This window comes from Diceros bicornis, chromosome 14, assembly GCF_020826845.1.
Source record: "Diceros bicornis minor isolate mBicDic1 chromosome 14, mDicBic1.mat.cur, whole genome shotgun sequence".
NCBI lineage: Eukaryota > Metazoa > Chordata > Mammalia > Perissodactyla > Rhinocerotidae > Diceros > Diceros bicornis.
Window position 1 is genome coordinate 59,017,449 of NC_080753.1, and position 23,233 is coordinate 59,040,681.

At 37.4% G+C, this 23,233-nt stretch overlaps 1 protein-coding gene across 1 annotated transcript in view; it reads left to right on the forward strand.

Moving 5' to 3' along the window:
- The window catches only part of CAGE1 (cancer antigen 1), a 45,173-nt gene that overhangs the window by 16,912 nt on the left and 5,028 nt on the right, over positions 1 to 23,233 (forward strand). The window contains exons 7-11 of the mRNA XM_058553916.1: positions 1,487 to 1,597; positions 4,618 to 4,698; positions 4,927 to 5,034; positions 12,260 to 12,364; positions 12,998 to 13,068. Of these exons, the coding sequence (XP_058409899.1) occupies positions 1,487 to 1,597; positions 4,618 to 4,698; positions 4,927 to 5,034; positions 12,260 to 12,364; positions 12,998 to 13,068 (476 nt within the window). The remainder of the gene's footprint in view (positions 1 to 1,486; positions 1,598 to 4,617; positions 4,699 to 4,926; positions 5,035 to 12,259; positions 12,365 to 12,997; positions 13,069 to 23,233) is intronic.

The following is a 23,233-nucleotide window of genomic DNA, read 5'->3' on the forward strand; positions in this document are numbered from 1 at the left end:
CAGAAACCTTATATCTATCTTGTTTTAGCTCAAATTTGTTGAACACTAGTATTTACTGAATGCTAGAACCAGAGGTAAGCATTTTATGTAGAGATCACCAAGAGGGGGCCCACAGACTGTGTCTACCTAGAGTTTTGTTTTTAAGTATTTGAATCTGAATGTGGCACAGCCTCTTTGCTGCAGACTTTTCCACCCCACCTTTCCCCTTCAAACATTTCCTTACTCGCCATGTTTGCTTGGTTTTCTCCTGTCTCACTGGAGGCTGCTATTCTTTCTCAGTCTTGTCTGCTGGATGCTTCTTCTCTACCAGACCTGTCAAAGATGGAGTGTGTCATCAGCCCTCTTCTTAGGAGATCTCATCCCACACCAAACAAGTACTATCTGTTGGCTTGTTCTGTGTCTCCCACCCCCACTGGAACATAAGCCCTGGAGACCAAAGACTCCGTGTGCTGTTCACCTCTCCCTAACATAGGTTAAACTCCGAATAGGCACTCAGTTTGCTGATTTCCCGGCCTGTCCTTGGAGGCATTTACATTTACAGTCCCTGCTTTTCATGGATTATCTCATTCAATCCTTATACCATTCTTTATATTGCCAGGCGCTTTTTTAACACAGAAAAACTTAGGCTTAGAATAGTTGAGTTTCGGGCTGGCCCTGTGGCTTAGCGGTTGGGTGCACGAGCTCTGCTGCTGGCGGCCTGGGTTCGGATCCCAGGTGCGCACCAACCCACCGCTTGTTGGGCCATGCTGAGGCGGCGTCCCACATACAGCAACTAGCAGGATGTGCAACTATAACATACGACTATCTACTGGAGCTTTGGGGAGGAAAAAAAAAAAAAAAGAAGAGGATTGGCAATAGATGTTAGCTCAGAGCTGGTCTTCCTCAGCAAGAAGAGGGAGATTGGCATGGATGTTGGCTCAGGGCTGATCTTCCTCACAAAAAAAAAAAGAATAGTTGAGTTTTGAGTTTCTTGTCCAAAGTCTCACCTATGGTTAAGTGGCAGAACTGAGATAGAAACCCAGGCAGTCCGACTCCAGTGCGTGCACTTTACTCTTACATTGTAGTTGCACAGGTACCTTCATGCTGGGTACCCTTGAAATACCTAGAGCTTCAGTCTTGTTGAAGGTGTCTGATTGTTCTGGTGCCAGGTATAACAATTTGTCTAAAATTTGGATTTGTAAACTGGCCAGGCTAAGAGGGGATTATGTATTAATGTGTAAGCATGTATAGTTATTATAGATGAATGTTAACTTCCCAGTGATTATAGTAATTCGTTCCAATAACAGCTTATTTACAGTGTGAATCTACATGAGTTCTTTCTACACTAACCCTTTATGTGATGTCTTATGATGAGTGATTGAAGAATTGAGTTCAATATTATTGCACTTATTGTAGAAGGGAGATTTGTTTCATTTGTGTTTTTTCCTTCCTCCTTTTAGCTTTACTGAAAACTTTTTAATGTAATTTCTGAAACTGTTACCCTTAGGACATTACCGATCCTGATGCTGAACATTTCAAAGAGAGTGAGCAAGTGAGTGATATAATACTACAAAAATTGAAGAGCTTCTATCTTAAAAAGAAAAATTTAGAGAAAGAGGTACTGTATTTATTCTTCATTCTAAAAATTGTATCATTTTTGGTGAAAAAATTAGTCAAAGAAAACGGTAATGTAAAAGTATAAGGAACCTCCTAAAATCTGGATTTTTTAAGAGAAACAGGGCCGGCCCTGTGGCTTAGCGGTTAAGTGCTCGCGCTCCTCTGCTGGCGGCCCAGGTTCGGATCCCGGGCGCGCACCGACGCACCGCTTCTCCGACCATGCTGAGGCCACGTCCCACATACAGCAACTAGAAGGATGTGCAACTGTGACATAAAACTATCTACTGGGATTTTGGGGAAAAATAAATAAATAAAATGAAAAAAAAAGAGAAACAAGATTAGCTTTGCTATGGCCCTCACTAAGGAGATATATTGTTTTGTAACGTGTTAAAAACTCTCATTATCTACCAAAAAATTGGTATGATTATTTTTCCACTTTTACATGACACTGTTGATTCCTGAAGAATAGTGTATTTTGACATTCCTCTGGTGATTTCAGACTTCATCACTTGGAATAATGGAGACATTGAAAACAAATTGTTTTATTTCTCAAGTGGGACAAAGGTAAGGGAAGTGGCTCCTGGAATTTCTTTGATCATTCTTTTCTTGGTACAGTGGTGCAGAGATTGAGGGATAAAACTAAGAGAGTAAGTTAAATAGAGAAGGTGATAACAGGATGTTAACTTGTACCATTTTTAATGTGAGAGAAATACAGAAGTGACAGATTTATGTGGCTAAAGGAATAAAAACATTCAAACCTGGGATCTTGAATCGTCATAAATTCAGTCCCATACCATCAGGAAATTACTTCTCTGAACGGAGGTGGATGGAAAATTTGTTGCAAGTATTCTGGGGAATCTCTTTGTCTCTTAGCTAAACTGTGGAGAAGAGGATCAAGGAATAAACAGACGTGCAGAGAAATCACTGGCCTCCTCTTCTTAAACCAGCCTTCGAAACTAGGCCCAGTTGAGGGTTACAGCAGGATATTACAAAAATACTATTTCGGATATTTATGTTCTCTTGGTAAATTTATGTATAATTCAGAAATATTGGCAGATGAAATGATATGATGTCTGTGATTTGATTCAGTGAAGGGGGATGGAGGGAGGAGAAAGTGGCTGAGGGTATAAATGAAATGAGATTGGCCATTAGCTGTTAATAGTTGAAGCTGGATGATAGATACATGAGGTTTATTGAGTTTTTTCCTCTATTTTTTAAAAATATTGGAAATTTTTCATAATAAAAAATATTCTATGCAGCACACCTTTACCTCACTGATATTTGGAGAAGTTTATATATTGAATATTAAGATTTATTGTTATTATACTAAAGGAACAAATGAACAAATAAGAAATGATTATAAATTGCATCCAGAAAGTTGGCTAGTTTGTTTTTTTCTGTAAAGAAGAATTTCAATAGCCTGGCTATAAAAACAATTGAATATTAGGGTAAGCTTCCTGGAGACCCCAAGCCCACCCTCAGTTTTGATGGTTTGCTAGGACCCGTGGGACTCGGCATAGAGTCACACTCACAGCTATGAGGGATGACAGTGAGGACACAGAGCAAAATCACCAGAGGGAACAGGCGTGTTACCGCACCAGGTCCGTTTTGCCCCGCCGCCCAGAAAGCCAATCACCGAGACATGAGATTGCAGAGAGAGAGGGTTTAATCACAAGGCAGCCCAGTGAGGAAAACAGGAGAACAAGTCTCAAATCCACCTCCTCGAAAATAGGGACTCAGGGGAATTTATGGGGAAGGGGACAAGGTGGTCTGAAATGATTGGAGGTGAGGAGAGATGAGGTAATTGATGATCTGTGCAAATGTAGTCAGGCTTCATGTTTCTTCGTAGGACACATGTTCACAGAATGGCAGCATTAGCGTGCCCTGAGGGTGAAGTTCCAACCTCTTGTCAAAAGGTCCCGGTTGATGGGTTGGTGGTCTCAGTCCGGCCTGAAGTGGACAAGGGGCTCAGTTCCTGAAAAAAAAAAATAGCTCAAACACCCATTACCATGGTAACCCAGGCTCCAGGGAGATGTCATCTATGGGAACCTAGTGGGAGTCAGACAGCATATTGTCCAAACAGCGCAATTAACAATGAGTAAGTTTCTCATGCAGATTTAAGTCCTCACCTTCCATTCTGATAAGTTTCTAGGTAAGGCCATCCTCCCTTCTTCCTTGTGCAGGGGAGAAGATACCTTTACAAATGGAGATTTTCTTTACAAATGTAAATGCCTCATAAAGGGTAACCAGAACTAAGAATGGATTTCGAACGACCCACCCAGGTACCCAGAGATGTCTATAGCAATGGCCTTTTCTGGGGGCAGGCCCCCATTCCCAAACTCCTTTGGTCAGTTATTGGGGGTGGGGGTCAAAATGTCATTCAGGCAGAGACATATTTTGAGTTCGCAAATTCCGATCCCCCATGGTTACCAGCTGCTTAATCGTCAATGGCTGTTTGCGGGTTTCAGCGCAGGGGGCAAAGTCCAGAGGAAGCCAGCCGCAAACTTCCAAGAGCCCTTTCCAGTGGGGTCACACAGGCTGCACCGCATTCCCCCACAATGACTTGTGACAACGCGTGTGAAATGTCATCCACCAAGGAAACTCAGAGATTCAGTGCCCGGGATTTTAATTGGGGGCCGTTCACATTGCCACCTTCTGCCTAACACGTACCAAAATACCAGACCCTCCAGAAGGAAAGGAGTGTTTAGCATAAACCACATTCTTTGTGCAAATGACACAGTGAGCTGTTCATATCAGGGAATGATGGAAACCCTCCCACTGTCCAGATTCCCAGATGCCAGTCGGCAGGCAGCCTGGCTAGGAGGCCTCTTCAAGGAGAGCAGTCTCGGGCTGCCTGATCTTTTCTACACAAGAGCTATAAAAACAGTAGATCTTTTGGAGACCAGAGATTGGACTGTGCATGGTTAGATGATTTTATTATAACTGTATATATAAAAAACTATAAAAATGTAGTTTTATTTCCTACCCTTCTCTGAAATATAAAATACTTTTTCTTTCTAGCTACTGAAACATAAAGACAAAATCACAACTTTTAGAGAGTTAATTGCTAATGAAAAAGCATTTCAAGATCAGGTTAATCAGGTGAGTTTCACAATTACTGTGTATTGTCTTTAACATACAAAAATACAATTTCAGATATTTATGTTCTTTTGGTAAATTTGTTGAAATCTTTCTAGCTGTAAGTTCTACACTTCTGTTATTCTAGCCATTGAAGATGTCTTTGATTGTTAAACTAATAAAGTATTTATTGTCCAATGTTCCAAGGAGTGTGAAAGTATTGGAAGTGAGCACAGATATATTTAATCTCAGGTTACAGACTTTGATTCAAATGAAGCCAAGAAGGTCAGAGATGTACCTGTCTTACTGGGATCCAAACTGGATAAGTACCACAATCTAAATGAAGAGCTCGATTTCTTGGTAAGAAAGACCTTTTGTTGCTTTGCTGTCATTTTTATACACAACATCATTTTATTAACAAGTTTAAGAAATTATCAACCTTCAAAAGATTGGCTTATTAAAATGGTCACTCACTGGCATAGTGGCAGTATTGTTCACCTACAAAAATAGAGAATTGAAGTTTCCATTTTCAGGTTTTGAAATTTTGAATATTGTCCCACCTGATTTCTGTTTAGACTAATCAGATTTTTTTCTTTCAAAATGCAGAAATAAAAAATTATGTGCTATTTTTCATAGTGAATGAAGTACATTTATATTGTTGCATATGCTGCCACCATTCTTATAGCAATGGGTGTTTACATTAACCATGATTGGGGTGCTTTGGGAAATAGCACTCAGAGTTTACTTTAGATGGCGTCTAAAGATAAAGACATCACCACAAAAAAGAAATGGTAATTATGTGAGTGATGGAGCTGTTAGCTAACACTATGGTAGTTATCATTTTGGAAATTAATCATTTGCAATTTATAAGTGTATCAAATCAACACATTGTATACCTTAAACTTACACAATGTTATATGTCAATTATATCTCAATAAAGCTGGAAAAAATAAAGGCAGATAAAACAGGAAAAATATGATAGAAGAAAATGAAAATATCTTGGTGTCTAGAAAGTTATGATCCAGTTGGATCCCACTATAATGAAAAAGAGATTACTTAATTTATTTTTTAATAGAGATGTCTATCACATTTCTAAATTATTAAAAATTGGCATTCCATACTAAATTCATTACATACCCCCATTTATCTTTTTTTTTTATAATTTTATTTATTTATTTATTTTCCCCCCAAAGCCCCAGTAGATAGTTGTATGTCATAGCTGCACATCCTTCTAGTTGCTGTATGTGGGACTCGGCCTCAGCATGGCCGGAGAAGCAGTGTGTCGGTGCGCGCCTGGGATCTGAACCCGGGCCGCCAGCAGCGGAGCACGCGCACTTAACCGCTAAGCCACGGGGCCGGCCAGCACCCCTCATTTATCTTTAAGAGAAAAAAAATTCCAATGCTGTGAGGACTCAAAGATTTCTTCTTTTCTAATTCATTAATTTTTTTTCATTAAATAAGTAATTATTGACTTCCCATGAAAGGTTAAGCAATGCTAGTCACTATGGAGCCAGAAAGCTAAATCAAATATAAGCCCTGCTTCCAAGGAATGTAGAAAAGAAGATAAAATACGTAAGTAACTATTTATAAGGAATAAAGGAGAAAAGTTTTTAAAAAAGAGATGTGGTGACAAGCATCTAATGGAGGAGATGTTGTCCAATGACTGGAGTTCAGAGAAAGAACAGATGACGTCCCTGTTTGAGAATCGTGGAAGACATTGTGAGGGCTGGGAGTTGGGCCTTGTAGACTAGTAAAACTTGAGCACAGGGAGATTAGAGGAGAGCACTCAATAAATTCGTCATTCATTAGCAGCTTCTATGCCTCATGCCCTGGGGGTAAATGTCCTGAGATTGGACCTTAATTTTCCCAGCAATGGGAAGCTGGAATGAGAACAGGGACACAAATGGAAGTGTGTCAGACATGTCGCTTTTAAAATATGCTTGTCTGGTGGATGGAAAGGTCTAGGGTAGAACAAAGCTTTAGGGTGTTGCTTCTCACCTGAACTCTCATCTGTTTGTCTCACGATGGTCTATATCTCCTGCTGTTAAGTCAGGTTCATAGAAAGTCACTTTACTAACCTTCAGTTTCTCTTCCTTTATTCAAATCTGCTTTCTTTTGGTGGAGACGGAGTGGGTTCAGTTCCTAGCATCCAGCTCTGAAGCATTACTGCATCTCTGAGACATCAAGGAAAAGACACCACATTAAAGGACAGCTTTCATTCATATTAGTGAAATCACCATGTTCAAGGTTATCTTGTAGTACCTTCCTTTATAAAAGAAAAATGTTGCCACCACTCTACCCTGTAAATTATTACATAAATATTACTTTACATATTAAAAAATACTTTTTGGTATGCTTTCATGAAAATGTTTTAGACTTTTTTCAGTGATTTGACTTTATTATTTTATTTATTTATTTATTTATTTTTTGTGAGGAGATCAGCCCTGTGCTAACATCTGCCAATCCTCCTCTTTTTTTCCTGAGGAAGACTGGCCCTGGGCTAACATCCGTGCCCATGTTCCTCTACTTTATATGGGACGCCGCCACAGCATGGCTTGCCAAGCAGTGCGTTGGTGCGCGCCTGGGATCCGAACTGGCGAACCCGGGCTGCCGCAGCGGAGCGCACGCACTTCACCGCTTGCGCCACTGGGCCGGCCGCAGGAGTTTGACTTTAATAGACTATCTTCCTAAACTTCTCTATTTTGAATTTTGTTTTTTTTGTTTTTTCTTGCTGAGGAAGATTGTTGCTGAGCTAACATCTGTGCCAATCTTCCTCTACTTTATATATGGCTTGATGAGTGGTGCGTGGGTCTGCACCCAGGAGCCAAACCCACAAACCCTGAACCGCCAAAGCAGAGCGCGCGAACTTAACCACTACACCACCAGGCTGGGCCCTGAAATTTTTTTTTAAACTTCAAAATATTGAGCTCTTAATCAAAAGACAAGCCAGAGACTGGGAGAAAATATTTGCAAATCACAGACTTGATACAAGCCTTGTATCTAGAATATGTAAAGAACCCTGAAAACTCTATAATAATAAGAAAATAAACAACCCAATTTAAAAAGTGAGCAAAAAGGTTGTAACAGACACTTCACTAAGAAGTATATGGATGGCAAATAAGCACATGAAAAGATACTCAGCATCATTAAGAGGCAAATTAAAACTACAGTGAATACCACTACACACCTATTAGAATGTCTATTAAAAAGACTGACTAGAAGACATTAAAAGACATTGAAGAAAACACAAATAAATGGAAAGATATTTTGTGCTCATGGATTGGAAGAATTAATATTGTTAAAATGTTCATACTACCCAAAGCAATCTACAGATTCAGTGCAATCCTTATCAAAATTCCAGTGGCATTTTTTCACAGAAATAGAACAAACACCCTAAAATTTGCATGGAATTTTGACCACAAAAGACCCTGAGTAGCCAAAGCAATCTTGAGAAAGGACAAAGCTGGAGGCATCACACTCCCTGATTTCAAACTCTATTATACAGCTATAGTAACTAAGTATGGTATTAGCATAAAAACAGACATATAGATCAGTGGAACAGAACAGAGAGCCCAGAATAAAACCCACGCATATATGGTCAATTTACAACAAAAGCCAAGAATATACAATGGGGAAGGGACAGTCTCTTCAATAAATGGGGTTGGGAAAACTGGACAGCCACTTGCAAAAGAATAAAACTGGACCACTATCTTACACCATACACAAAAACTAACTGAAAATGGGTTAAAGACTTAAACATAAGACCTGAAACCATAAAACTAGAAGAAAACATAGGCGGTAAGCTCCTTGACATAGGTCTTGGCAATGATTTTTTTAATTTGACACCAAAATTAAAAGCAACAAAAGCAAAAATAAACAAGTTAGGACTATATCAAACTAAAAAGCTTCTGCACAGCAAAGGAAACCATCAACAAAATGAAAGGCAATCTACTGAGGGAGAAAATAAATGCAAATCATGTATCTCATAAGAGGTTAATACTCAAAATATATAAAGTACTCATACAATTCAATAGCAAAAAAACAAATAGATCTGAATACATTTATTCAGATCTGATTAGAAGACATGCAGATGGCCAACAGGTACATGAAAAGATGCTCAACATCACTAATCATGAGGGAAATGCAAATCAAAACCACAATGAGCTATCACCTCACACCTGTTAGAATGGCTTTTATCAAAAAACAAGAAATAACATGTATTGATGAGCATGTGGAAAAAAGGGAACTCTTGTGCACTGTTGGTGGGAATGTAAATTGGCGCAGCCACTATGGAAAACAGTATGGAGTTTCCTCAAAAAATTAAAAATAGAAATACCATATGATTCAGCAATTCCACTTCTGAGTATTTATCTGAAAAAAACAAAAACACTAACTTGAAAAGATACATGCACCCCCACGTTCATTGCAGCACTATTTACAATAGCCAAGATGTGGAAACAACCTAAGGTGTCCATCAGTGGATGAATGGATAAAGAAGATGTGGTATATACATACAATGGAATATTATTCAGCCATAAGAAAAATGAAATCTTGCCATTTGCGACAACATGAATGGACCTCAAGGGTATTATGCTAAGTGAAATAAGTCAGACAGAGAAAGACAAATACCATATAATCTCTCTTCTACGTGGAATCCAAAAAAAAGCCAAGCTCATAGATACAGAGAACAGATAGGTGGTTGCCAGAGGCAGGAGGTGGGTGTGAGAAATGGGTGAAGGGAGTCAAAAGGTTAAAAAAAAGGCAACAGGGGACAAAATAACTTCCTGGAGATTTGGGGAGGTAGGAAAACTATGAAGGGGACATAGTTCAGGAGGGAGTAGCTAGGAGAGTGGATGACAAAGATTATCAGAGTTTGCTCAGTTAGTGGAATCTGTGAGGGTACAGAGGAAGATGTAAACTTGGGGAGTTGGGGGGAAGGCGACTGCTCTGGTTGATTGAAAGCTGGGAAGGGACATTTGGGAAAATAGCCCAATATCCCAATTGAATCCAGACCCTGGAGGAGGGTGTGTGAGTTCCTCTTTAGCCTCATCCATGGGTTCTTATGCTGAATCTTTCACCTCCCTGATCTCAAAAAAAAGGCTGTCCGTACCAAAGATTGGTGAGGATCTGGAGCAACTGCAATTCTCATACACTGCCAGTGGCAATGTAAAATGATACAACCACTTTGGATAACATTTTGGCAGCTTCTTAAAAAGTTAAACATACACCTACCATCCTTCTACTCCTAGGTATTTACCCAAGAGAAATGAAAGCATATGTTCATACAAAGACTTGTACATGAAGGTTCCTAACAGCTTTATTTATAATAGCCAAAAACTGAAAGCAACTCAAATGTGTATCAACAGATAAGTGGATAAACAGATTGTGCTATATCCATACAATAAAATACTACTCAGTAATAAAAAAGGGATGAACTACTGATACACATGCAACCTAGATGAATCTCAAAATAATTATGCTGAGTGAAAAGAGCCAGACAAGAGTAAATACTGTTTGGTTCTGTTATATAAAACTCTAGAAAATACAAACTAATCAACAGTGACAGAAAGCAGATGGGTGTTTGCCTGGGGCTGGCATAGAGGATGGAGTCAGGGAGGACAGGTAGGCAGGAGGGAGGGATTACCAGAGGCAAGAGGAAGCTCTGGTGGGAGGGGTAGTGATGGAGATGTTCATTATCTTGATTGTGGTGATGGTTTCATAGTTGCATATGTATGTAAAAACTTATCAAACCATACACTTTAAATATGTGTGGTTTATTGTATATCAGTTATACTCTTAAAGTGGTTAAACTTTCTTTAGCAGAAACTTAAAAGTTTTGGATTCCTTTTCATTATAATCCAAAAAACTGACTCACAGAGCTATTCTTTTTTCTCTAAAATAAAAAATTCTTTTTTTTCATAATTTTATTTATTTATTTATTTTTCTCCCAAAGCCCCAGTAGATAGTTGTCTGTCATAGTTGCACATCCTTCTAGTTGCTGTATGTGGGATGCGGCCTCAGCATGGCCAGAGAAGCAGTGCGTCGGTGCGCACCCGGGATCCGAACCGGGGCCGCCAGCATCGGAGTGCGAGCACTTAACCGCTAAGCCACGGGGCTGGCCCCCAAAAAATAAAAAATTCTTTAAGAAATCTTTTGCTCTTCTTTCTTTAATCTGAGGTTAGCAAATAAAAAATTCAATCTGAGGACTTAAAAGGGTTATTACTTTGATCTTGAAAGCCATCGAAGGAATTAAAAATGTGCCGTGAAGTCTAAAATGGAAAACAGAAGTGAAAAGGAATTCCATGTTGCTTCAGTAAAATGTCATGAGATATGTGAAGCTAAGAGTGGAACTCCACGCTCCAGGGTGTAGTGAGGAGATGCAAAGGAATAGAATGGAAAAAGCCCTATGCTAATGGTTGATGAAGATGGATTTTAGTCTTTTCCACTTCTAGACATATCCTTTCAAAAATCTTTTAAATTCTCTTCACCTTGGTTCCATCTGTTGAATTGAGGTAATAATATCTGTACTCCGTACCTTAAATAATGTATGCAGTCAGAGGAGTAGGACCATTGACTTGATATTGTCCCCATTAATTTATGTATATAAGAGAGAAAGAACAAAATAGTTGCTATTTCTGCAGCAAATTTGTTTTCCCATTGTTTCCTCTAGGCTATTTCACTACAGACATGTAAGTATATGTAAAACATTAGAAGATTGATGGCCGTTCTTAACATTGTTATTTAATGGGAATGTGTCTGTCATTTTTCTTCTATAATTGCTTTGAGAATTAAGGAAACTGCTGAGGGCACTTGTGAATACCCTTTCCTGATAATTAATCCTAGATGTCATTTTTAGAAATACAGTTTTTAATTTTTAATGTCTTTTTTGCAAATAAAAATTAGACCATAGGTCAGAACATGAAATACATTGAGCTGAGCCTTTTTTTATAACTCGCAGTCATTTATGCAAGTGGGAATATTTATCAAACCTGAAATTCATCACCAAGCACGTGAGTGCTTTGCTTTAGATAGAATCAAATATATCTGTACATTCATTTTATATGGAAAGAAAGTAGTGAAGATTTGGGGCTAATAAGTATTTATATTCACTAACAGATGTTTAATTATTTGCAAAGCTATTTCATAATATTAGACTGGAGAAAAGCTAAAACATCATTATAATCTGCCCATCTGTTCTCAGTGCAATCTAACTAGGATCTGGTCATAGCATCTCTTGATTCACCTACGGTACAAGTCAGTTTAAGAGAATATTGGGGGCCGGCCCCGTGGCTTAGCAGTTAAGTGCGCGCGCTCCGCTGCTGGTGGCCCGGGTTCGGATCCCGGGTGCGCACAGACGCACCGCTTCTCCCGCCATGCTGAGGCCGCGTCCCACATACAGCAACTAGAAGGATGTGCAGCTATGACATACAACTATCTACTGGGGCTTTGGGGGAAAAAATAAATAAAATAAATTAAAAAAAAGAGAATATTGGAATAACTTATAGCTCACTGTTCTCATTTGTTCTTAGCATCCATGCTTTCACAGTGGTTTCAGGTTAGTATTTTTACTGATGTTTCTTCATAGATTGCAAAATTGGGAAATCTTCTAGAGTCAAAAGAAGACCACTGCAACAGACTCATTGAAGAAAATGACAAGTATCAAAGACATGTAGGCAACTTAATAAATAAGGTACTAATTTTCCTACGGAAATATTTGTCTTTTAGAAACTATGCCAGATATTAAAGTAATAGAATTTTGGAGCTAAAAAGGATCTGAGAGATGATGTAACACAATTATATTGATTCCTTTTATTTCATAATGACATTATAAGATGCCCCCATTAGCCTTTTAGCTGAAATCTAGCAAAGAACATTGTGTCTATCTATCCTTCTGCTGTCAGCAATTTCAGGTCTTAGTATTGCTACTTCACTTTGAGGGTAATTATAAATCTTGCCAACTTAGTGTTCTAGTTTACCTTTTAAAAACTGCCTTAACTTTAACCAAATGCACTATAACCTTTAGTCCATATATATACCACTTGTGTGGAAGATGACTGGATCATAGTTGACTCGTTACAATTGTGCATTTTTTGACACTTCACTTTTTCTGCATGATGAATAGACACATTATAATTCTATTTCTATTGTATCCCTGATTTCAAATATAAGGAAAATGTTTTGTCTATTGTAAAAGTTTCATTGATGGGAGTCATATAATTGAACTTCAACTTGTAGAGATTTTTAAAAAAGCAAAAAATAAACAAAATTAAATAAAAATTCTAGAATTTATCAGACAATAATTTTTTAGCTTATTTTTTTCCAGGTTACATCATATGAAGAAATTATCAAATGTGCTGACCAAAAGCTCGAAATATCCCACTCCCAGATTGCACAGTAAGTTGAAGAACCTTAAGTTAACTTTTAATTTTGTAAACATTTGCTGATATTTTATTTCACTCTCTAGCTTACAAAGTTCATGTTCTTAGACTTCAAGAAAAAGGAAAAATGTGCATTTTTATAAATTAAGACCATTCTTTAATAATATAAGTAGTCTATTTAATGTCTGGACTGCTTGATAACCAGATTTGCATCTTCCTTTCTCAGAGCTCCCTTTCATTTCAAGGGGTGGTGAAGGAATTAGTGAGAAACATCCAACATTCTTAGGGGATACTAACGTGGCATCCAAGTAAAAGAACTTTGCAGTGCTTAGAATTTATTCACAAAAAGTTTTGTGAATGCACAAAACTTTTGAATGCACACCAAAGGAAACATATCCGTATATTTTAAGGATCAAGTAACCTTTTGCATTAGAATGAGATTCAGCTTGAAACAGTCCAAAATCAGTGTTTTTAAATTCAGCAAAACTTTTCCACTGATTTATTATCCTCATTTCTTATGTGCTTCTTCCTCCTTCCTTCCCTAATTTCATTTTACTGTGCTGGCTATCACTAGAGCCTAGGCAAAAGGTCTAATCTTACGTAGAAAGCACCCCTTAACATATGAACTTTCTATAGCACTAACTCATCACAAGATAATGAAAGACAGTGTGGGTATTTGTACCTTGGAAAGTTTGCTTTTGTTTTTACTGTTATTTCTAAGCAGAATGAATGGTAAAACAATTTTCCCATTTTTCAGACTGATGCACACAAGTTTTAATTCGGAGGGGGATGAGGATGTTGTTACGCACTCAGGAGAAGTAAATTAGACTCCTCCCTAGCTTATAAGCAAGAAAACTCAACCAATGCCCAGTCATCATGGGCTCATGAAATATCAAAATAAAGAATAACCTAATATTTTAAAAACAATATCAAACCATTACTCTAGCCATATTGCTTTGCCCCAGTTTTTTTTTGTGTGTGTGTGAGGAGGATTGGCCCTGAGCTAACATCTGTTGCCAACCTTCCTCTATTTTGTATGTGGGATGCTGCCACAGCGTGGCTCGATGAGTGGTGTATATGTCCGCGCCCGGGATCCGAATCCATGAACCCTGGGCTGCTGAAGCGGAGTGTACGAACTTAACCACTATGCCACCAGGCTGGCCCTGCCCCAGTTATTTTTAAAACTTATATTTCAGTTGAGTGGTTGATCCGGTTTGTGTTCAGAAAGATACCTGGCATCTGAGTTCTATAAACTTTATTAAAAAGATTGTCAATTGTGGCTGCTCATTAGAATTCCCTTGAATGTTTTTAAAAATATATCCAATGCCCAGGCCCTACTCCCAGATCAAATAAGCTAAAATACCAGATGGGATCTGGGCATCGGTATATTTCAAAAGCTGTCCAAGTGATGCTAATGTCTCGACAGGTTGAGAACCACTGCCAGATATCATGTGAGTTGATTTGCTTTAAGTGATGGGGATTGTCATTGATTTTTTTAAGTCAAATATAGTCTGTTATATCCATGAAGAACAGTATTTTTGTTTAATTATAGTGAATTAGCTTTGATCTCATAAAAGGTATGTGCTGCTTTAAAATTATCAAATATACGTCATCAGAGCAATGTTGCTTTATTTTTTATTTATTTTTTTATTTTTTTATAATTTTTATTTATTTATTTATTTTTTCCCCCCAAAGCCCCAGTAGATAGTTGTATGTCATAGTTGCACATCCCTCTAGTTGCTGTATGTGGGATGCGGCCTCAGCATGGCCAGAGAAGCGCCCCGGATCCGAACCCACGCCTCCAGCAGCGGAGCACGCGCACCCAACCACCAAGCCTGAGCACGCGCACCCAACCACCAAGCCACAGGCCGGCCCAGAGCAATGTTGCTTTAAATTGGTGCTAGTCTATTCTGTTTCATTTTAGCAGTGTTTGAAGTATCTTTCTTCAAATACATTCACAGGCTATACTGTAAGTTTCAATTCACATGCCTTGGATTTTAGAAACAGCTGCTTATTTACAAAAGCCATTCATATTTGATTTTTCTAGAAGACTAAAAGAGGGAGATTGGTGAAGTCCATTTTGTACATGCAGCCAGCGTGGTCTTTCTGAAATGTAAATCTGATCCTGCCCCTTAAAACATGTTAGTGATATTCCATCACTTTTAGGTAAAAGAAAAAATCCTTAGCATGGCCTACAAGTTTCTTCATGATACGACTTCTGCCTGCCTCCCCAATCTCCTCTCACCATTCTCTGCCTTGCTTTCAGCCACACTGGAGATACTTGAGTTTCTCAAATGCCTCACATTCCCTTTTGCCTCAGGGCTTTCGCATATGTTGTTTCACCTGGAGTGCTCAGACTATTATCCTCCAAATCTCCACTCAAATGCCCTTTCCTTAGAGGTACAGTCACTGTCTTCCCAGTCTGAGTTAGGCAGCTTTTCACAGTGCTACAGGTGGTCATGTATCTCTTTCTCCCAAATACCAGTTTCAGGTGTGGAAGTCCCTGCTGCATACATTCCTGGTTCTGGAACACTTTCCTATGAAATTTCAGACTTGTTCTCTCTACCTCACTTCCTGTTACGTCTATGACACCATCTTGGTGAGAGGTGGATCCTCTCACAAAAATGTTCCAGTTTGACATACAGATGGCCAACAGGGACGTGAAAAGGTGCTTAACGTCACTAATCATTAGGGAAATGCAAATTAAAATCACAGTGAAATACCACCTCACACCTGTTAGAATGACTATTATCAAAAAGATAAGAAATAACAAGTGTTGGCGAGGATGTGGAGAAAAAGGACGCTGGTGCACTGTTGGTAGAATGTGAATTGGTACAGCCACTATGGAAAACAGTATGGAGGTTCCTCAAAAAATTAAAAATAGAAATACCATGCGATCCAGCAATTCCACTTCTGGGTATTTATCCAAAGAAAATGAAAACATTAACTCAAAAAGATAAATGCACCCTCATGTTCATTGCAGCATCATTTGCAATAGCCAAGATATGGAAACAACCTAAGTGTCCATCGATGGATGAATGGATAAAGAAGATGTGGTGTATATATATATATATACATATACACAATGGAATATTATTCAGCCATACAAAGAAGGAAATCCTGCCATTTGCGACAACATGGATGGACCTTGAGGGCATTAGCTAAGTGAAATAAGTCAGACAGAGGAAGACAAATACCATATGATCTCGCTTATATGTAGAATCTTGGAAAAAAAAAAAAAAAGCTCAGAGATACAGAGAACAGATTGGTGGTTACCAGAGATGGGGGGTTGAGGGGTGGGTGAAATGGGTGAAGGGGGTCAGAAGGTACAAACTTTCAGTTATAAAACAAATAAGCCCTGGGGATGTAATGTACAGCACGGTGACTATAGTTAACAATACTGTATTGCATGTTTGAAAGTTACTAAAAGAGTAAATCTTAAAAGTTCTCATGACAAGGAAAAAAATTTTGTAACTATATATGGTAACAGAAGTTAATCAGACTTATTGTGGTGATCATTTTGCAATATATACAAATATCACATCATTATGTTGTATACCTGAAACCAATAGAGTGTTATATGTCAATTATACTTCAATAAAAAATTATTTTAAAAACTACAAATCAGATTGCACTGTTTTAAAGTGCTTTAAACCCTTGACTAGCCTCCACTCACACTTAGGATAAATCTAAACTCTTCACTACAGCTTATAAAACTCTACGTACCCTTCCCTGGCACTGTTTCTCCCACCTCGTCTTGGTCTGCTCTTCCCCGTGCTATCTCCCGTCCGGTCTGAGAACTTGCCGAGACTGACTTGTCTCAGGGCATTCACACTTGCTTTTTATTCCACCTGGAATGTTTCCCCCTGACCTGACTGTTTGGTCCTTATCAGCCTTTAGGCCTCTGTTCCAATGTCACCTCCTCAGAGAGGCCTTCCTGTCTCAAGGGACTCTTCTTCCAGTTCCTCTGCATCACATGAAAAAATGAATAAATAAATAAACACTCAATGAACAGGATAAAGAGCAGATTGGTCACAGAATAAGAAAGAATTAGTGAATTAGAAGAGAAAAAAAATCCAAACAATATATCACACAGACACATATGAAATAACGTCAAGAGAAATAGTGGTTAGAGTAAAAAGATCCAAAATATCTGGAATTTTAGAAAGAGAGAATAGGATGATGAGAAATAAACTACTGAGGATTTTTCAGAATTTATAAAACTCAATACTCAGATTTAGGAAGCCCAACAAATCTGAACAAGATAAATGTAAAGAAACTAAGACCTAGAAATGTTGTTGTGAAATTAAAGAACTCTAGATACAAACAGAAGATGTTAAAAGCAGGCTTAGAGAAATGACATTAGCACAAATGAAAGCCAGTTTGACTGACAGTTCTGCTCTCAATAGCAACAATAAAAGCCAGAAGAGAGTGGATGCTATCTGCAAAGAGTTGATAAGAATCAGTGCCAACCTAGAATGTTTTGTCCACTTGAACTCTTGAATAAACAGAGATAAGATACAGAAATTTCAGACAAAAACAAAGCTCATTCACTAACAATAAAACTTTACTGTTAGAAACTTCAATATGAGAAATGAAAAAGGGGAAATGACAACAAGTGCAGCAGAGATTAAGGAGATAATATAATAAAAACCTTATGCAAAGATTTTGAAAAATTAGGTGAAATGAAAGTTTGTTAGAAAAAATATTTTTAAATTGACTCAGGAAGAGAAAGAAAATTTGAATTATCATATAATCATTAAACATATTGAATCACTTGTTTAAAAATTTTCCCCCAAAATATTAAGCCCAAATGATATTCCCAAACATTTAATAACAAATAAACTCTATCTTAAACAAATTCTTTCAGAAGATAGAAAAAGAATATGATCTTGACATTAAAACCAGGCAAAGACAGCTTGACAAGCATGGGAAAAGAAAATGATAAGCTAATTTCACCATAAATATAGATGCAAAAATTCTAAACAAAAAATATAAACAAACTGAACCCAGCAATGAAAAAAAACTCATCCTGAGCAAATTGAATTTATCACAGCAATGAAAGATTCAACATTAGAAAGTCTGTTAATAAAGTCTACTACATTAACTGAGAGGGAAAATATGGTCATCTTAGTAGGTTCAGGAATTCCATAGCAATACATATTAACTTTTTTTTTGTAGAGCTTGTGGTAAAAATACAAATAAGGGAATCTTATACTTTTTGATTACGGGTATGTCCTTCCACCCCCAACCCCCCCAAAAAACATAGCCAATATAATAGTCAATTGAAACATTCAAAGTATTTTCTCTAAAAATCAGGGTCAAGGTAAATAAATCCATTGCTGTTGCCAGTTCTCTTTAGCAATACACTATTTAGCAATATCTTTTGACCCTAAAAGATATCCATGTCCTAATCCCTGTAACCTGTGAATGCTACCTTATATGGCAAAAAAAGAGAGTCCTTCATGTCAAATAATAATCTATTATTTTATTAATGTAATATAATATTATTCTATTAATTATATTAATGTAAGTCAACTTATTAAAAATTAAAAAGGAAAAACTGTATGATCATCTCAATAGACAGAGAAAAAACGTGACAAAATCCGACATTCATTCATTTAGAGGACATTATTCATTTAGAGATAAAAACTCTAAACAAACTAGGAATAGAAGGGAACTTACTCAATATGACAAAGAGCATCTGTAGAAGAAATACCTCTAAAATCACACTTAATGATGAAAGACTGAATACTTTTTCAAGATCAGGAACAAGACTTCTATTCACATTGTACTGGAAGTTCTGCTCAGTGCAACCAGAAAGAAAGAAAAGTCATCCAGGTTGGAAATGAACAAGCAAAAATGAATTTATTTCTTAGAGGATATGATCATCTATGTAGAAATCTGATGAAATCTACAAAAAGCAACTTGACTATTAAGTAAGATTAGCAAAGTTGTAGGATACAGAAAAATATGAACTACGTAGGGATAAATTTGACAAGAAATGTGAAAGACCTATACACTGGAAAGTATAAAGTATTGCTGAGAAAGAATAAAGACGACTTAAATAAATGGAGAAATTAGACCTCTTTCATGGCTCTTAAGACTCAATATTGTTAAGACTTCATTTCTCCCCAAGCTGATCTTTAGGTTCAATGAAATCCCAATCAAAATCCCAGCAGGCTTTTGAAATAGAAATTGACAAGCTGATTCTAAACTTCATATGGAAATTCAAAGGACATAGAAAAGTCAAAACAACTCTGAGAAAGAAGGACAAAATTGGAGGTCAAGTCTGATTTTAAGACTTTTTATAAAGCGACAATAGTCAAAACAGTGTGATGTAAAAATGTAAATAGAAATAAGATTTTACATCTATTGATGTAAAAATAGAAATAAGATCAATGGAACAGAATAGAGAGTCTAGATATAGACCCACACATATACGGACAACTGATTTTTGACAGAGGTGCAAAGGTAATGAAGTAGAAAAAGGATGGTGCTGAAATAATTGGATGTCCATTTGTTAAAAAAAAAAACAACACTGATTTATACCTTGTACCACATACAAAAGTAACTCAAAATGGATAATAGACCTAAATGTAAGAGCTAAAACTATAAAACTTCTGGAAGAGAATATAGGGGAAATTTTCTGCGACCTTAGGTTAGGCAATGATTTAGATATGACACTAAGATCATGATACATAAAAGAAAATTTTGATAATTTGACTTCCTCAAAATTAAAAACTTCATAGAAAAAACAATCCTAAAATTTATATGGAACCACAGAAGACCCTGAATAACCAAAGCAATCTTGAGAAAGAAGAACAAAGTGGAAGGCATCATACTTCCTGATTTCAAGCTACATTATAAAGCTCTAATAATCAGAACAGTATGGTATTGACATAAAAACAGACACATAGACCAACTGAACAGAATTGAGAGCCTAGAAATAAACCTATGCATATATGGTCAACTAATATTTGACAAGCAAGCCAAGAATACTCAGTGGAGAAATGACAGTCTCTTCAATAAATGATGCTGGGATAATTGGATATTCACATTATAAAAGAATGAAACTACACCCCTATCTTACACCACTCACAAAAATTAACTCTAAATGGATTCAAGACTTAAGTGTAAGACCAGAAACCCTAAACTCCTAGAAGAAAACATAGGAAAAAATCTCCTTGACATGACTCTGGCAACAATTTTTTGGATATGACACCTAAAGCACAAGAAAAAAATCAAAAGTAAACAAGTGGGACTACTAAAAACTAAAAAGCTAAAAAGCTTCAAACTAGAAGGCTTCTGCACAGCAAAGGAAACCGTGAACAAAACGAAAAGACAACCTATGAAATGGGAAAAAATATTTGCAAACCATATATCTGATAAGGGATTAATATCCAAAATATATAAAGAACTCATACAACTCAGTAGCAGAAAAACAAAAAGTCCAATTAAAAAATTGGCAAAGGACCTGGAGCTGGCCCGGTGGCATAGTGGTTAAGTTCGTGCGCTCCACTTCAGTGGCTTGGGGTTCGTGGGTTCAGTCCCGGGCATGGACCTACACACCACTCATCGGACCATGCTGTGGCAGTGTCCCACATACAAAGTGGGGGAGGATTGGCATGGATGTTAGTTCAGCAACAATCTTCCTAAAGCAAAAAGGAAGATTGGCAACAGATGTTAGCTCAGGGCCAATCTTCCTCACACACAGAAAAAGCGGGCAAAGGACCCGAATAGACATTTTTCTAAAGAAGATATTCAAATGGCCAAAAAGTACATGAAAAGGTGCTCAGCATCACTAATCATTAGGGAAATGTGAATCAAAACCACAAGGAGATAACACCTCAAGACTGTTAGAATGGCTATTTTTCAAAAGACCAGAGATAACAAATGCTGCTGAGAATGTGGGAAAAAGGGAACCCTGGTGCACTGTTGGTGGCACTGTAAATTGATACAGTCACTATGGGAAACAGTATGGAAGGGCCTCAAGAAATTAAAAATAGAACTACCATTTGATCAAGCAATTCTACCTCTGGGTATATGTCCAAAGGAAATGAAATCATGTCAAAAAGATATTTGCATCCCCATGTTCAATGCAGCATTATTTACAATAGCCAAGATATAGAAACAACCTAACTGCCCATCAACAGATGAATGGATAAAGAAGTTGTGGTGTATATATATATACATATATATATATATATATATAGACACACATATTACATACAATGGAATACTATTCAACTGTAAAAAAGAAGGAAATCTTGCCATTTGGGACAATGTGAATGAACCTTGAGGGCATTATGCTAAGTGAGATAAGTCAGACAGAAAAAGACAGATACTGTACGATCTCACTTATATGTGAAATCTAAAAAAACCCATCAAAACCCAAGCTCATAGAAAGAGATCAGCTTTGTGGTTACCAGAGGTGGGCGGTAGGGGGTGGGGGAAGTAGATGAAGGTGGGCAAAAGATACAAACTTCCTGTTATAAGATAAATAAGTACTGAGGATGTAATGTACAGTATAGTGACTATAGTTAGCAATGCTGTATAGTATATTTGAAAGTTGCTAAGAGAGTAGATCCTGAAAGTTCTCATCACAAGGAAAAAAACTGTTTTTCTCTTTTTTTTCTTTGTATGGATATGAGATGATGGACGTTAACTAAATTTATTGTGGTAATCATTTTGCAATATATGTAAGTCAAGTCATTATGCTGTATACTTTAAACTTATACTGCTGTGTGTCAATGCTATATGTGAATTATATCTCAATAAAACTGAAAGAAAAAAATTTTTTAACTCCTGCTCTTCAAAAGACACTGTTAAGTGAATGAAGAGACAAGCCACAGTCTGAAAGAACATGTTTGCAAATCATATATCTGATAAAGATCTTTTATCCAAACTATATAACAAACTCTCAAAACTCAATAATAAGAAAACAACCCATTTAAAATGGGCAAAGATTTGAACAGACGTTTCGCCAAGAAGATATATGGATGACAAAAAAGCACACAAAGAGTTACTCAACGTCATTAAGAAGCAAATTAAAACCACAGTAAATATTACTACAAACCTATTAGAATGTCTGAGACTGACCATACCAAGTATTGGTGAGGATGTGGAGCAACTGAAACTCTCATAGCCTCCTGGTGGGAATGCAATATGGCACAACCACTTTGGAAAACAGTTTGGCAGCTTCTTAAAAAGTTAGAAATACACCACCATATACGATTCAGCCATTCCACTCTTATGTGTTGATCCACGAGAAAAAAAAACATGTGGTTACACAAAGATAAATGTTCATACCAACTTTATTTGTAATAGCCCAAAACTGGAAACAACCCACATGTCCCTCAAATAATGAAATGATAAACAAATTGTGGTATAGCCACACCGTGGAATACTACTCAGCAATAAAAAATGAATGAACTCTTGGTACATGCAACAGCATGGATGACTCTCAAAATAATTAGGCTGAGGGTAAGAGTCTACTGTATAAAGTTCTAGATAATGCAAACTAATCTATAGTGAAAGAAAGCAGATCAGTTGTTGTCTGGGATGTGGGGGCAAGGAGGGATTACAAAAGTACATGTGGAAAATTTTGAGGGTGATGGATATATTCACAATCTTAATTGTGATGATTGTCTCCTGGGTATCTACATATGTCAAAACATCAAATTGCACACTTTAAATATGTGCAGTTTATTATATGTCAACTATACTTTTATAATGGTAGTCTCATGGTTAACATTCGGTGTTCTCACCCCCGTGGAACCACACCACTCATCTGTCAGTCGTCTTACTGTGACAGCTGCATGCTGCTGTGACGCTGAAAGCTATGCCACGGGTATTTCAAATACCAGTAGAGTCACCCATGTGGACAGTTTTCAGTGGAGCTTCCAGACTAAGACAGACTAGGAAGAAAGACCTGGCCACCCACTTCCAAAATAATTGGCCATGAAAATCCTATGAATAGTAGCAGAGCATTGTCTGATATAGTGCCGGAAGGTGAGAGGACGGGCATTCTGCTCTGCTGTATACGGGGTCCCTAGGAGTCGGAATTGACTCGACGGCACTAACAACAAAAATACCTTAATAAAGATATTTAAAAAATAAAAAACAAATCTGAGTGCTGACACAGACTCTATGGGGGTATTTCTGATTTCCACTCCCAA